This window comes from Pagrus major, chromosome 10 (genome assembly GCF_040436345.1).
Source record: "Pagrus major chromosome 10, Pma_NU_1.0".
NCBI classification, from domain to species: Eukaryota; Metazoa; Chordata; class Actinopteri; order Spariformes; family Sparidae; genus Pagrus; species Pagrus major.
Genome location: NC_133224.1, coordinates 14,002,455 through 14,018,591, shown reverse-complemented (window position 1 = coordinate 14,018,591; position 16,137 = coordinate 14,002,455). Strand labels below are relative to the sequence as shown.

The following is a 16,137-nucleotide window of genomic DNA, read 5'->3' as shown; positions in this document are numbered from 1 at the left end:
AGCCAAACTTGCTGCTTGCTCACTTAAGACCATTACTGCTGAGTAAAATTAAAAACCTGTCTATCTTTGGGGTTTTGGTTGCGGCTGGTAATGCAGTTCCCTGTAAGTAGCCCACATTATTGATCAGTAAATTTGTTAGAGGCAAAAGTAGAGAGGTTTATTTAGAAAAAGTGGACAGGCCAAAGGACAGAGCTGATATTTTCATATTAGCCTGCATGCAGAATGCTCTGTCAATTGCTCACACTTAGTTCTCCTAACAGGCTTTTTATTTTTAAATGGATTTTGAGCAGCACTGTTTATGGTGCCTGGCTCCAGGTGAATATTAAATAGGTAAACACAGGAGCTTTCCAGCAAAGATAAAATACCAAAGTTGCAAACGAGAAACCATTTCTCATATCAGCATTCATCCAGCCAACCACCCACATCCATTTCCTAAAACATTTCATGCTGCTGAAGAGTGGGGCAAGATGCTAAGCTCTATGAATAAGGAGCGACTCACTTCTTAGCTGACAAATTACCCTTAAGGAGTTCATCTTAACTTCTTTATTCATCATGCTCAGGTAGCTGAGTACACAAACACAAGCAACTGAAGTCCTAATGCAAGAGATAATGCACTTTGCCAGAATGATTATATTTGTGCGTTTGTATTTTTTGTTTTTTTGTGCAGTATGCGCAAGTCCCTATCACTTCTGCAAGAGATTCTTTTACCATTGGGCCTCAGTATCTTCCTTGAATGCTCTCAGCTGTGTGAAGAAGTGACGTTTTTTGGCCCAAAGTACAGAGTGACTGTGGTTTAGATGATTTGGCACAAGTTGTAGGTGACTAAGTAAATCCAAACTGTCTGGTTGCGTCTTCCTTTGATGGCTCCTTCACCTCTAATTGGGTATATTTGTTGTTTCTTCGGAGGTGGTATTGTTTTTTCAGGGCCATTAGTAGTGTAAAAAGTGTTTTTCATTTTCCTTAAAAGAGGCAACATGCTGTGAAGTTGCCCAGTGAAATATTACGTGCTGAGCCACAGAGGAAGTGGGGTATCAAAAGGAAGAGGCAAGAAAACGTATGCCTTAGCAGGCTCCAATGACTTCGATTTGTATGGAAATTGTTTGTATAAAATTATAGTTCTGACTCCCAGGTTTTGAACTAAAGTTGTTTAGATGATTTAGATTTGAACTGAACAACCCTGGTAAACTGACTTTACAATGCAGCTGCATATGAAAGATCTGGTCACAAATCAGTTGTTTTCTTGTAAACACTATGAGTTAATATGCTAATGATGAACTGGGATCAGTCTTTCATCTTTGTCCTTTGTGGAGTTCAGGGACATACGATGCCTTGACTTTTCCTATTTTCCTTTTATGATTGTTGCTTAGGACTTCTGACACACGAGATATGACGAGTCAAACACCTCTTTATTTGATGGAATTCACACTTAGTTCCCAGCTGTGTTTGATGTCATTTAAATGCCATGTCAGTGGTAGTGGGTTGTGTGTCTGATGACAGAGTAGTTGGGAGAGTAAAGCTGTTGGTTTACTAATTTCACAATCAAATGTGACATTCTCAAAGGTTGTTGACTACGCAGTGAGGGGTGCAAATACTCATTGTAGCAGAGATTTGTCCATCCACAGCAGAAAGGTGGAATTGCAGTGAAGGACTGGTAGTGGAAATAATCCCAATGGTGAGCGAGAGAGATTATTGTCTTCTGGCAACAGATGAGGATGGACGAGGGGGTGAATGTGTGCCAGCTGGTTTGGTAATCTTTCAAAGTGAGTTACTGTGGTTATTAGGAATCTTTCTCCATCCAAAAACAAAACGCAAACACAAACAAAAAGTCAGACAATTAACTTGGTATGTTGTATTCCATTGCATTGTATTTCAAACCCTCCATTTTGGTTGACTCCCATGTATTTTATGCATGTGTCATTATTAAAAAACTATGATAGCTGCAGGATTCTGTACATTCCAAACTTGACTACTGGGACATTTCTTATCCGGAGAGGTAGGATCAGGAGCAAAATTGTCAGATGCTGAGCAGCTGCTTATTCTGGTCTTTTTTGTAAATGAGTCGGTGACAGTAGAGTTACAGCTATTAAGAATTTGGTTCAAACATTTAATAATCATAGTCATGGTCATTTCCCTGTTTACTAAGAACTAGGGGTATCCCATATAAAAAAATTCAACCCGGATTAATATTAAGCCAAATACCGGACCGGTAATTCAATATTTTACCACTTGTGTGGCATGTGAAGATCATAATGAGAGCACATGACTGACAGTGATGTGGCACCACAATCCATCAGGACAACTGTGACACATCAAGTTTTGCCAGTGTCAAAATAAGAGTCAAACGACTGAATAGGTTTGGTTATGCCAAGTTCACACCACAGGATTTTAGCCATGATCTTGACATCGCAGACTGTTTTTGACATAATGTCTCAGAGCTGTGTCCTCGCCGCAGCCCAGGGTTCCAATCTGACCTGCGGCTCTTTACTGCACGTCCTCCCACTTTTCTCTCATCACATTTCTTGTCTCTCTTCAGCTGTTTTATCAAATAAAAAGAAAATCACCTACTTGGTTAGGTTTCAGGGAACATCATTTGTTGGGTTGAAATAACTACGATAATTATGTTAGTTCAGTTACTAATATGCATATATTATATATGTAACTTTTTAATCTAGGGACAGGCATTGCAAATTAGTAAATTAAATACTTCTGCATAGGCTTCAATTCTGAGACCTGGAGGCTGGCGCTTGATAATGATGCTGTGGGATCTACAGGGGGGGAACAGTGGTCTCCTTGGTGGAAGTCCTATGCTTTTATAACCCAACTACCCATCCCACACCCTCCTTATGTGGACTTTGTGCTTTTTTATACTAATGCTGCATTCCAGTTACATGGGAGACCACTCGCCCGAGTTGCGAAGTGGGAAATCTCGCAGCTGTCTCGCGACATTTCACGAGGCACGCCCCCTTTTGGTCGGAATATCCACTGTCCGACTCGGTGCTCCTGCGAGTACACCGAGTTGAGCGAGGATAGACAAACGACTCGTCAAACAAAGATGGCTGCGCCCATAATTGATGTATTTTCTTTGTATTTGTACCAAGTTGGTCGTTTTAATGTCGATTTTAAATGCTCTTACACATTTGATTACATTGCTGCTTTAATCCGGTCACCAATTTATGCATTGCACGGTCTTGCTGTGCGTGCAATACAATGTAAATGTTTTGTTTTCGAGCTGGTTTGCTAAAGAGGCTAATGTAGCTAACAGTAACAATAACAATGACTAGCCTGCTATTGCCCTGATGGCGTCCATGTTTTTCCGACTCGTCGTGTAGCGAGACAAACGGGAACGCTATTTGTGCTACAAGCCAGGAAATGACGTCACGTTCTCGCGTAAGAGCAACTCGGGCGAGTGGTCTCCCATGTAACTGGAATGCAGCATATATCACCTGACTTCCTCCATTGCTGTAATGATTACTCTGGCCACTAGAGGTCGCCACCTAAGAAGAAATGTAAATATGGGCTGTAAAATGTTGTTAACCAGTAGCAAGCATCAGTGTACATTTTGACAGTACCTACTGGATGTCTGTGCACACTGCAGCGACTTCAATCGCCACTTTGGTTTTCAAATGTAATATATTGTTGGCCTTGTGAACAGAGTGTGTATCCTCCCCAGGTGGCTTGTATTGTTGTCCAGGATAAGAGCAGCATCACAAAAGCTCTTTCACATCTTACTCATACAGTTACCTTTAATTGTAAATCGTTCTGTCCAACAATAGCTGCACTGTGGAATTCAGTCTCACCAGCAATTTTGTTGCAATCTCACTGCCAGTCATGTCCAGCTGCAATTTTGTTGTATGGACTGGACAGTTATGTGCAGTCATGGTCAGAGCAGCGGCAGAGAGTGAACTCATCAAAAGAAGAGAAGCTTTGTTTGAGGTTCTTGGAATGTATTCTTATCTTCATTCCATCATAGCTTCGGGAGGATTTAATCAGTGATAAATTCTCTCTCAGAGCACTTTGCAAAGACTTGTCCCTGAACTCTCCTTTCTTCAATCACTGATCTGTCGCTTTCTTTTTTGTCCCCTGCATCGAAGTCATCACAGAAAATTAACACAGACTGGAAAAGCTGGTGCTGTCACTTGTTTTCACAATAAATATTCATCTTCAATTCCCCTCGAGATCAATAAAATATCTGTCTTTCCATCCATTACAAATGCTGGTAAGTTTCAATTGAGAATAATTGCAAAATAAATGCAGGGTGCCTGTTAGCACCACAATCAAAGAAAAGCCTTCCAAAAACTCGTCCTTGGCCATGCTTTAATAAGAAAACTCTCCTCTGTCACCCTTTTGTTTGACACAAGTATCCAGCTGTGCGATCACAATAACATGCATTTCTGAATCCCTTCTTAGATGGATTTGGCAGCGATTAAGGCCAGGCCATTAGTTCTTGTTGTTGGTTGTTGCATAGGAAATTCTACAATGTGAATTCATTGAGTGGATCTGGGTGCTGTGATGCATGTGATTAGCCTGGATACCATGTCTGTCACAGCATGAGGTAGCATCAGAGCCAGGAGATCCTGACAAACATCAACACATTCTCGAACAAGCTGGAATCAGAACAACCACAGCTGTTGACTCAGAACAGACACTGCTATCTGATGGCTGCTTGTTGGACAGTGAAGCGAGGATGTGTTACTGGTTTTGCTCAAACGTGGAGTTCAACTTTTTTAAACATTACATCATCCACAAATCAATTAATATATTATTATAAGCATCATAAATAATGATTATAATGAATATGATTGAGAAAGTAATAAGTAGGTAAATCCATAGATAGTGGGGGTCATGTACTGTATGTCATTCATTTGAGATTCATTTCACAACCATTAAGTGTGGTTCAAAGCCAACTAGATACAATTCAGTTTAGCTTAGATTAAATATAATTTGTAGTAATAAAAAATATTTAAAATCCAGCCTTTGAACATAACTTTGCTGGATTGGCTTGATTCAGCTCACCTGTTCTGGCTGCCAGAGTATATAAGCTGGTGGCTGACAGCCCTCCACGCTCTCCCTTTTCACCGCTGGCATCCACCCTGTGGCTTTGTATTTGGGTTGTCTTATTATTTGTGTCCACCTTGTTTAATACATTACTGTTGTGTTACGAAAAATTTCTTGCGTGTGGTCCCTCCTTGTCACAACCCTGAGCCAGTTTGTGACAGTGGTGTCTAAAAACACAGCTTTCATCATTAGAACAGATTGTATATCCTCAGTCCTGAGCCTTACGGTTTCCTCTTTCCAATGAAGAACTTAAACTACTGCCACCTACCGATGGTATGGAGAGTTGTTTCCTCTCATGCAGGCTCAGAGCTAGTTGGCTGTCGGCTGTAGACTTTGTGGTGTGTTCAAGTGCAGCTTTTTGACTGAGATGCAGGTAATGTGCGTCAAAGCAATAGTCAGCCTTCATCACTGCTAGTTCTTAGTTTGTTCTGTCAGGGCCCTTCCACAACATCACTCAGACGTGTCAGTTGCTGAAGCGAGGCAAAAAACAACAGCTGTTTTTAAGCTGTCTCTAGATGTGACAGCAGACAGAGCCAAAGACATTACTGAAGCAACTGGCATTTAAATCACATGCCCATTTGTTTTTGTTTTTTTCTTCTTCTTCAGCCCGCCATTAAAATCTGACCTATGCAAGAGTGCTTGCTTCCTGCCAAGCACCCTACAGGCTGTATTAAGTATCTCAAGTTGGACTAGATGGACAATTTTTGCATGCATTTGCCGTGGCATTGTTTGACAAGCATATGCAATGTCACAACATTTATTTCCTGCCAGAGTTGCATTCATTTTTCACCAACATCTTGTATTGATGACGGGAGAGTCGGGTCACTGTGTAAAGTCTTCTCCAGTACATCCCAAAGATTCTCAATGGGGTAAAGGTCTGGATTCAATCCATGTGTGAAAATAATGTCTAATGCTCTCTGAACCACTCTTTCACAATTTGAGCCTGATGAATCGTGGCATTGTCATCTAGGAATGTGCCCGTGCCATCAGGGAAGAAAACAATCCATTGATGGAAAAACCTGGTCAGTACATTCAGGTAGTCAGCTGACCTCATGTTTTGGGCACCCAACGTTGCTGAACCTAGACCTGACCAACTGAATCAACCCCATAACATAACACAGGCTTGTACGGTAGGCACTAGGCATGATGGGTGCATCACTTCATCCGCCTCTCTTCTTACCCTTCATCACTTATCCATCACTCTGGAACAGAGTAAATCTGGACTCCTCAGACCACATGACCTTTTTCCATTGCTCCAGAGTCCAATCTTTATGCTCCCTAGCAAATTGAAACCTTTTTTTCCGATTAGCCTCACTGATAATGGTTCTCTTGAGGCCACACAACTGTTTAGTCCCAATCCCTTGAGTTCTCTTCACATTGTGCGTGTGGAAATGCTCTTACTTTCACTATTAAACATAGCCGTGAGTTCTACTGTTGATTTTTTTCTGACCACATTTCTTCCTCGAAGATGATGGTTCACCACTGTCCCTCCAGGTTTAATAATGCGTTGGACAGTTCTTAACCCAATTTTAGTAGTTTCAACAATCTCCTTAGTTGTTTTCTCTGCTTGATGCAGGCCAATAATTTGACACGACCACAGGATATGCCCCTCACTGCATCAGTTAGGGTTAAATAACTTGTTGTCAGCTGCAACATTACAATCACTGCAGTAATTATCCAATGGAAGGCTCTTACCTATTTGCTTAGCTGTGTTAGTTGACTTTTTTTTGGCCGGGCAGTGTAATTCAAATTTTTCTGTTTCATTTTTGTCACTTTTACCCTGTTGTACCAAACTCCTTCCAAACTGACCCCAGAAATTGTGGTAAGTGGTGAACAGTGACTTCTGTGTGTCATTACATCCCTACTTCTCATCAGTCAAATTGTTCCAAGTGTCTGAGGTGACGAATATCATCACAAGAGTACTCAGAGACAACAAAAAGCAAGTAATGGGTATTCTGTGAAAATACTGATACCTTGCTGGCCTTTCTGCACTGACGGATCAAGCTCTGGACACCCCACTCTGGATCAGTGGAGGATTGAAGGGAACAGTAATAAGTACCTTGCTGTCTGTGCCCGTACCCAGTCACCCCCCGCCTCAACCTCCCTACACTGCTCTCCTCTGCCTCTCAGAACAAGACTTGTTTAATTTTAGCAGCTTTGACGCGCATTGACATAGATTAATTATAGAGGCTCTTCATGTCATTTAGCGAGTCATATACGAGCACACACTCGCACAGTACAAGAGGAAGCGGTTATTCAGGGCAACCCTTTCTTCTGCAACAAATCGACTTCATCCTCAGTAAACTGCAGCAGCCCTTCCTGCCTCCACTCTCAAACCTCTTCCACCGTCCTCAGCAGCACTCCGTCCTCCTCCGTCCTCCTCCGCCCTTGCTCTCTAAGCCCTCTCGGGTCTCAGGCATGATTGCCTCCTCCTGTAAACCTCCATCCACTCACACCTTTTCTGGCCCTTCTCCATGCTGCTTGACTGATCGGGAGAAATTTCACTGGAGATGCCTGTGGTTCCTTCAAGAATTTCATGGCCTAGTTTCACTCAGATAAGAAATACGGTCAAAAAAGGAAGGAAGACGTGATTGGCTCACAGTCAGTCAGTCAGTCAGTCAATCATCACTGTGACTGGAAAGCTCCATCCTGGAACATTTTTCTCTTTTATTTAGTTTTCAATATTTGGTTGTTGGCAGACATGTGGCGGAAAATTTGCTTTTTTTTACAGCAATAGACATGACACAGACTAACCTTTTGTCATATAGTTTAAGAAGATTTAACTAATGTCAATGTGTTTCAGGTTTGCAGCGTTAGGGTTTCAATCCTGCATTACCAAATTCTGTCAGGTTTCAGGTGTAGTTAGTGGTGAGGAATCTCCTTTGCAAAATGATGAACTTCAATAAATGCTCCACTTCTCTCATCGTGGGTGTTAAACCAATAGAATATTACTGGTATTCAAAGAAGCGATACCTTGTCACCCCAAAGGCACAGGGGAAGGTTGTAGTAATCATTACTCCTGTCGATAAAGACATGAAATAGTGAATCATGACCTGATAATCAGACCGAATAGCTGATTTGTTTCACTTCCTTATTCAGTCTGACATTGTGTTCATGTGTGTTTTATGTTGGTGGGTGGGAAGCACTGTTTCCCCTAAACGGTGATAATTCTTGAAGCTATGGTACCTGTTGCTAGGAACATTTATCTCAACACTTCTGGTGATAAATGAAGAAAACCTTTGATCGAAAAGATATTTCTCTAAGCATACTTAGAACAACCTGTACAGCTGTGTCAATCTCTTTCACACTTGTTGCCATTTCTTGCTGTTTCTTTGTCACAGTTTTCCATGGATGGAAACCCTTTCTTCTGCAACAAAATGACTTCATCCTCAGTAAACTGCAGCAGCCCTTCCTGCCCCAGCTCTCAATTCTCTTCCAATGTCCTCAACAGCACTCCGTCCTCCTCTGCCCTCGCTCTCCAAGCCCTCTCGGGTCTCAGACATGATTGCCTCCTCCTGTAAACCTCCACCTCCTCACACCTTTTCTGGCCCTTCTCCATGCTGCTTGCTTGCTGCAGATAAATGTTCCTAGCAACAGGTGCCATAGCTTCAAAGATGATGTCCCCATTCTTAATTCCATCTTAATCCTATCCTAACCAGCTAGCCCCGGCCTATCCCGTCTCATAATAGCACGTTGTATCTTAATAGTCTTGTAGAGACTCTTGTTGGCTTGTGTCCAACCCGTCTGACCGTCTGACTTACTTTTTTTCTTGCCACATCTGACTTCACTGAGTTTAATGTCACCATGCTCTCAGGTGTCAGGTATTGCTTTGCTCACTACAATAAAAAACAATAAAATGAATACCAGAGTTATAATAATCCAGAATTATGTCAGGACTTGTGGTGCCATTTTGGGGCACCCATTGTGCCAAATTGCAGCTTTAAGTGCGTTCTTGTCTCATTAAATGAACATACATTAACTGTCACTAAATGAGGATTGCCAGGCATCTTGTAATGCATGAGATGAGCTTTAATAGAGCATACTTATTGTCACTGTGGCAACCCACAGTCGTATCAAAGATCTGAAGAGCGCATACATCATCACATCCTTGTATGTTTACCGTTCATAACCCCTGTATGATAATCACTGCCTCTCAGGAGGAAAGGGAGGATTGTCAGGGCCCTCTCATCATATTCTTAGCATGTAGATTAGACAAGCTTTGATCCATCTAATAAGCTCTCCTCTGGCACAGTGTGTGATTGCTCTGCATCACTGGAGCACAGAGAGGGCTCGGGCTGGGAGCTCCATCTGATGCATGGATGCTGCTGTCTTCATCTCTCTCCATGTCAATCCACAAGCCCCAAGCTGATAAGCATCAGTGGCACAACTGAATTCAACAACTGTCCTCTTCCGTTTTTGTGCTGTCTTAGGCTCCCTCCTCCCTCTTTTCCTGTTGTTTATCACCATCGATTTGTCTTTTCCTCTTTCTTTGTTGTTTGGCCTTCTGTTTCTCTTTCTGTGTCTCTCCAACTGTCTGTTTTCATCAAGTGAAGCTCTTGAGCAGGACTTTTCTAACTTATATCCAGTGACTTCTCAAACTCTCCATCCCTCCTCATCACCCCAGCCCCTTTTCCTCCTGTATCTTACCCTTTAGGATGTGATATTCTAACAAAATCCAAATTGACTGACAGTGAAGCACGTCACTACACACAGTTTAAATTTGCGTATACTTGATGCAGCTTTAAGTTGTACGTGCTCTTTAAGCCAGTGGGGGTGAAGATTAAAGCTGTATAGCTCAAGAAATCAGGAGCAGCAGCCCAAATCACTCAGAGCACAAACACCAATGGCTGCTGTGAAAGATTGACAAATGTGACTCAGGGAGTATGGGGATTTAGAAGCCCTTTGATCAGTAAATGTGCAGATACCCTACAACAAACTCAGCAAGCAGAGCCTCTGAACCAATCATTTTGAAGAATTGACCCTGAGATGTTAGCCTGGAGATATAGACAGAGGCAGTGAAGTGGAAAAGGAAATGGAGATTATTTTCCATATGGTAAAGATACTGGTCATTTGATATTTTGAATGAGTAGAAAATCCAATCAAGACTTTTTTATCTTAACCCCTTCTTTTCCGAATGTGAACTTTGTACAATGAGGTTCCATAGCAGGGCCCTCTGTCTCAAGGCCTCAGTATGCTTCAAACCAAATAATGCTGGCTGGCAGTTGTCAGACTAAAGCCCTTTTCAGACAGAGATTACACAATAGTGCAGCAACGAAGGCTCATCTCTACACTGCCTTTGTTTGTTCACACTGAACTGAGTGTGTCATTTTATGCAGAACGCCAACATTGTGGAACCAAAGAGGCGGGATGTACACATCATAACTTTAGGTTAGGTCAAGTCACAGACAGCTGGCTGGCAGGACCTCACAGATATATTGCGCTGGTCAAACCCAGAGGGCACTGAAAATCTGTATCAAACTTTATACAACATATACCTGCTGATAACGATCGGTGCCAACTTTCATACCTCAGCAAACCCAGCCAAATGTTGTGTTATTGGGCATGATTTTAGGTTCCACAGTGAGAAACTCTGTCCAATTTATTGCGTTCTTGACAGTCAACACTTCCTCAGCTCCATCCCTTCTACTCCTATGTAAATCCTCACACTATTACTACTGGTTTTCACCAGTGCTCTCCCTTCTCACCTTGTCCACGTTGTCACACTTCACACTCACCACCCACTGTGACCCTGCCGTGACCAAGTTCAGCCAGAGCTTGGGAAGTTTCACAACTGAACAGCTGAAAATTATGCAGACAGAAGTGAAAGTGCATCTGCTGAGCATGTGTCACTTGTTGTTGGAATGATGAGTTTAATGATGTGGTAACGAATGGTCTTGAATTCACAATGGGTTGTTTTGTTTGGTGCTTTGCTCAGAGGTGGGAGATAGACAGAATACAGATAAGACCTGTCATCTTTGGTTAATCCCACTTGATGGTTATATCTCATGTAGTAAATTATTTCTCTTCATTCAGAGTTTGATTAAGACAGCTGACTTTATTAGCTACATAGGGCACAAAATTCACTTCAACCACTAGTTAAACTTTTAAAATATGCAAGTGGATGGTAGATTTGCTTTAACAGCTGGTTTGAGCAGCTGGTAAAAGTTGAACCATTTCGCCATTAGACAAAAAAATTTATTTTGCACCCTTGCACCATTGAGTTTTACATCGACCTTTGTTCCTTGGGACTGTTTTTTATTTCCTCTAAACTGAAGCTTTGGGGCTTATGAAAGTGTACGTAGAGGAAGTTTAAATAGGTTAGTAAGCGTTCTGACTGGAAACATCGGTGACATCAGTGAAATGAGATGTCTGTACCACCAGGCTACAGAGCAGCTTCACTCCTCAGACTGTGACACTCCTCAACTCATCTTCAACACTCCACTCCTCTGTGTAGCATAAGGGGACTACAACTTACAATGTTTAATGCCTTAATCAGATTCTACATGTGTAAATGAGCATTTATACGGTTTATCTAAAAAACTGCATAAGCAAAGCTGATAAACGACGTCCACAGTCTGTCACCCCTAACTTAGAATTGTAAGAAGTAGAGAGCAATAAAACATGAGAGATTGTGACATTTAGTGAGTGACAGAACGCACAGTGTGGGAGGTACAGCTCAGGCATGATGGCCACATGCCCGTAGTAGCACCAAACACACCACCCTGTCTTTGAGCGCCTAGCATGTGACAACACTGTAGGGTTTAGGAAACTGTCTCTTTGATACTGTTGCAGGACTAGCGGGCATGCAGTGTCACTTCAGATCACTCTGACAGAGACATACAGTAGCACTCTCTTCTTCTTTAAAGGATTTTCACAGTTGAGACAAGTGTAATGATTTCACGCTGCTTGTAAAGAGTTTATGTTGTTTCAGACTCTTGTCAGCTGCGGTGCACCAAACAGCAAACCCTATCTGTGGAAAAGCAAAGCGCAGCACAGACTGCTGACTAGTTTTATCTACATTACTTTATCATTGTCATACATTATCATTTTTTAACTTTTTCAAGCAAAATTACCAATAACTTGTAAAATTTTGCAGCTTGTCTCCCCTTAATAGCATACTCGAATTAAATAACTTTGAGTTTGGGACCGTTGCTTTGACAGAACAAACAACAACAAATTGTAAGACGTGATCTTGGGCTCTGAGAAACTGTGAAGGCATTGTTTCATAGTTTTCTGACATCATACCAAAAAATACATCCAATAATTTTAGAAAACAATTATTATTCAAGAGTGAAAAAAAAAAGTTGCAGTTTAAATGTCGATGTATCCCCATGTCTCATGAAAAGCATTTATTCTGAAATACATTTTAGGGAATAGATGTGTCAGATGTGTATATTTTCCACTCAGGGTGCATGGCTTCTCTGCTTGAAATTAACTGCCGTCGGGCAGCTTCTTGACTGTGTTACCTACAGGCTGAACACTCAGTCAAAACGCTGCTGTGAATGTACTTTGATGCTTTTAAATGCACTTTAAGCAAAGTGTTCCTGGTGAGTTCTCCTGCTGCTGTGACCTGATGTGATCTCTCTTCTTAACTCCACAGGAAGATTACCCAGTCAGAGGGGAAATAGTGCTCTCATCCCACGACCTCCAACTGGTGCTACAGGTGGAACGTAATCAGTGAGTATTCCTTCTCTCCTACCATCTTAACTGCCTCAACAGATTGATAACCTCCTCTGTCTTCCAGCTGAGAGAGAGGACTTCATTGGAAGGCAGAGAATGTAGAGTGAATTGATATCATAAAGCTCCAACTATTCCTTTTCTCTCTTAGCTCTGTCTGGACATTTTGCTTAGTCCGTGCTGTACCACAGAACCTCAAGGCTACTAAATGTTTCCACATGTTGAAAGCTTATTAAGGATTGAGTGGATCGCCTAAGGAAAGAGATGTGCTAGTACTAATGGGAGCTGGTAGCCCACTCACCCTAAAGCTACAATTTTGAGCTCTTATTTTAAAAAATAATTTTGTGAGGCCAGTTGAGAACACAGAAAGCTCTGAATCACTGATGCTGAAAAAGAGAGCTAATGTTCTATTCAACACAATAATTGATTGACATGTGATGGGTCACAGGAGCCCAGAAAATGGGCCAGAAGAACCTGGATCCTGTTCCAACACTTTACCAAAAATGTCTTTCATCAATCAGCGAAAATGCTTAAGAAATCCACTGGAGTTTTGCAGACTCTGTTACGAGAGAGTTTATTGCATTGTCTTAGACAGCAACCTCAATAAACTCGAGCTGATCCCGGGAACAGACTGAGCTGGAGCTCTCTTTTACACTCTTAGACACCTCGAGGAGTCTCCGCCTATTATTCTTAAAACATTCCTACTGAGAAGGGAAGTCATGGTTTTAACCAGTGGCACGTGGAGCTTTTCATATTTACCTCAGGAGAGATAAATATGACATGCTCTTGGATCATAGATTCAGTTACTTAACTGCTCCTTTGTAATGAGAACAGGGGATGTGTGTGTGACACACCTCAGGGCACAAAGAGAAGCACGGCTAATCAGAATGAGCGCTGAGTCCCATGAAGGCCATGTGGAACAGGGTTCAAGGCCAGCAGAGGTTGTGATGTTCTGTGATAACATCAAGGGGAGCTCTGTGTGGTGCGTGCACATTAGCCAGAGACGTGTCGAGACTCCCGAGTGGACCACTTAACATGCTCATGAAGCCCAGTGGTGGAGCGAACGTGTCAGAATGCCCCCCCGTTCATGAGAGCTGGGATCACTAACCTAAAAAACAGATCCTCATTAGACTACCGATTACATTTATTCTAGCTGTAATGTGAAAGTGTAGAATTGCATATATTTAGGGAGCCTACAGTCAAAGTGGACATCCTCATATATTTTGTAATGATTTGTAATAACAGTTTATTTTACTATGTCTTGGTTAATGGTGGATCCCTATAAACTCCTGAAAAGCAACCCCGTATGTTCATGTACCTCACATACCACAGCTCAAAAGAGGTGTAACATTTCATTTTCATGAGGTTCTTTTTTAAATTTTTTTGATAACCCTCTTGTGAATCGTCACATTATTATCAAAACATATATGTCTTATTCCAACTGAAGCTCAAGAGAAGCTTTCTCCTGTGAATTGGATGTGTTTGAAAGATTTTACCCAGAAGGAAGGGCCTACCGATATATGTTAATCCGTAATCAAAATGTCAGGATATCTCAGCCTTTGCTGCTTCAACTTACACCATCTTTTTAAATAGCACTAATTTGATCATACAAATTTATGAAGCAAATTTATAAAGCAATATAAACTTCCACATTTAAAGAATCTTTTTTTAAATACAACTACCTACTCAATGAGAAGAATTTTGAATACTTACGCAGCCTTACAAACTGATGGCAGGGATGTCCCGAGCCAGGAGCTCATGAACGTGCCAAAGCAAAATTGATGTGACCTGCAGATGTGATCCTAAATCTTACTTTACCTTTCAAACGTCGGTGCACTGTACGCCCCACAGCTGTCTGCTACGAGCTTTGTGAGTTGTAAATCAGACACGTGGCTGTATTAGTCAAATGTTAACTGTGGCTTTGTCACAGTGATTGTTGGTTTGTTGTGAAGGGAGGTGGGAAGTGTTGCACTGCAGGTGTGTGACTTCAAAAGTGATGAGTGAGTGCAAGACGCCTCAACGAGTGGCACACTGAGTATTTCAGTCAAAGGCAACGTTCACATACTGGATGCATGCAATTCCAGTTGCTTGGAAACAGATTGACGTGTTGGAGTAAGAGGAGACAAATGGAGGGACTGACACAAACAGTTAAGTAGGCCGGCAGAAAAAGAAGAAGAAGCCCTGAGACAATAGTGGCACACATGAAACAGACAGGCGGTGATGAATGAGATGGAGAGGACACAGAAACATACACAGTTGAGTGGTGACAGTACACTGAGTGTGGGACAGGCAGCCACACTCTGTACTAGAGGACGGCGAGCTGGCAGAGTCTGTGTTTATTTTAAACCAGCAGTTGAGCGCCAAGTGACGTGCTGGAGTTTGGTCTGAATGTAGGTCAGAGAAAGAGGGACACATTCTGGGGAGGCAGTCTCTCTGTTGATGGGGGAGTCACTGGGAATGTTACTGGAAACTGAGTTTATTTTATCTGCTGGGCTTCTTCCACTGGGACGGGACTGGAACATGTCCAGGAACAAGCAGGGTGTTCGAAGGCCAGGATCATCACTTTTACACTCATGACAGGACGAGCAAAAATATCTGCTTGTAATAGAACATGATGTACGGTATATTAAACAAAAGTGGTAATAGTAAAAGTTTGTTATCACAGCAAAGCATTTCCTTACAGGGATGAAAAATATCTAATAAAAACAAAGAGTCTCTTTTTGAGAGCCCATTTTGAGGAGCGATGCTGATGGCAACTTCTATTTCGATGTCGATATATCGGCTGATATACACACATTTTTTGCGATGAACCCTCAAATGTCACAGGTGACAAAGAAAGAGGCAGGATGATTTATAGTTCAACGATAAAGTTTATTGTCTAAAATGAGATCAATGCAATGCAACAGTAAACTTTGCTGGGAATTTAATAACTAAGAATTACCCCAAGCTTCTTTTTCCGCATTATAATCTATAAAAAAAAAGTCTTCAGAGCAGCGCATATCAGCCAACCGTTAGTCAGGCTCTAATCTTTATTACAACAAAGCATTGTTCATCATTAAAAAAAAGTTTACATCTTTTCCTTATCTGATCATCACATTCAGTCATCTTGTTACGAAGAGAAAAAGTATGTTTTATGATAAAAGTAACTTGTTTTCCCTGTATAGCACCTCATCATTAGGAGAAAATAATCTCTTCTAATGAAAAATAACCTTTTATCACAACGCAGGTCAGCATTAGAAGTAGTCATCACTGAGACAGAAGAATATCTCAGAATGTAATGTTATCACCTCAAATTATGTTGTTAAAAGTAGAATCATGATTTTTACATCGCTGAAAGTATTTTTTAAATCAAAATTAACACTTTTATTAAAAGATTATCTTGTTATCATAGAAAAGTATTTTGTC

General features: G+C 41.5%; 1 protein-coding gene across 1 annotated transcript in view; it reads left to right on the top strand.

Annotated features, from left to right (window-relative positions):
* The window catches only part of adam19a (ADAM metallopeptidase domain 19a), a 197,598-nt gene that overhangs the window by 79,242 nt on the left and 102,219 nt on the right, over positions 1–16,137 (top strand). The window contains exon 3 of the mRNA XM_073474423.1: positions 12,656–12,732. Coding sequence (XP_073330524.1) covers positions 12,656–12,732 — 77 coding nt within the window. The remainder of the gene's footprint in view (positions 1–12,655; positions 12,733–16,137) is intronic.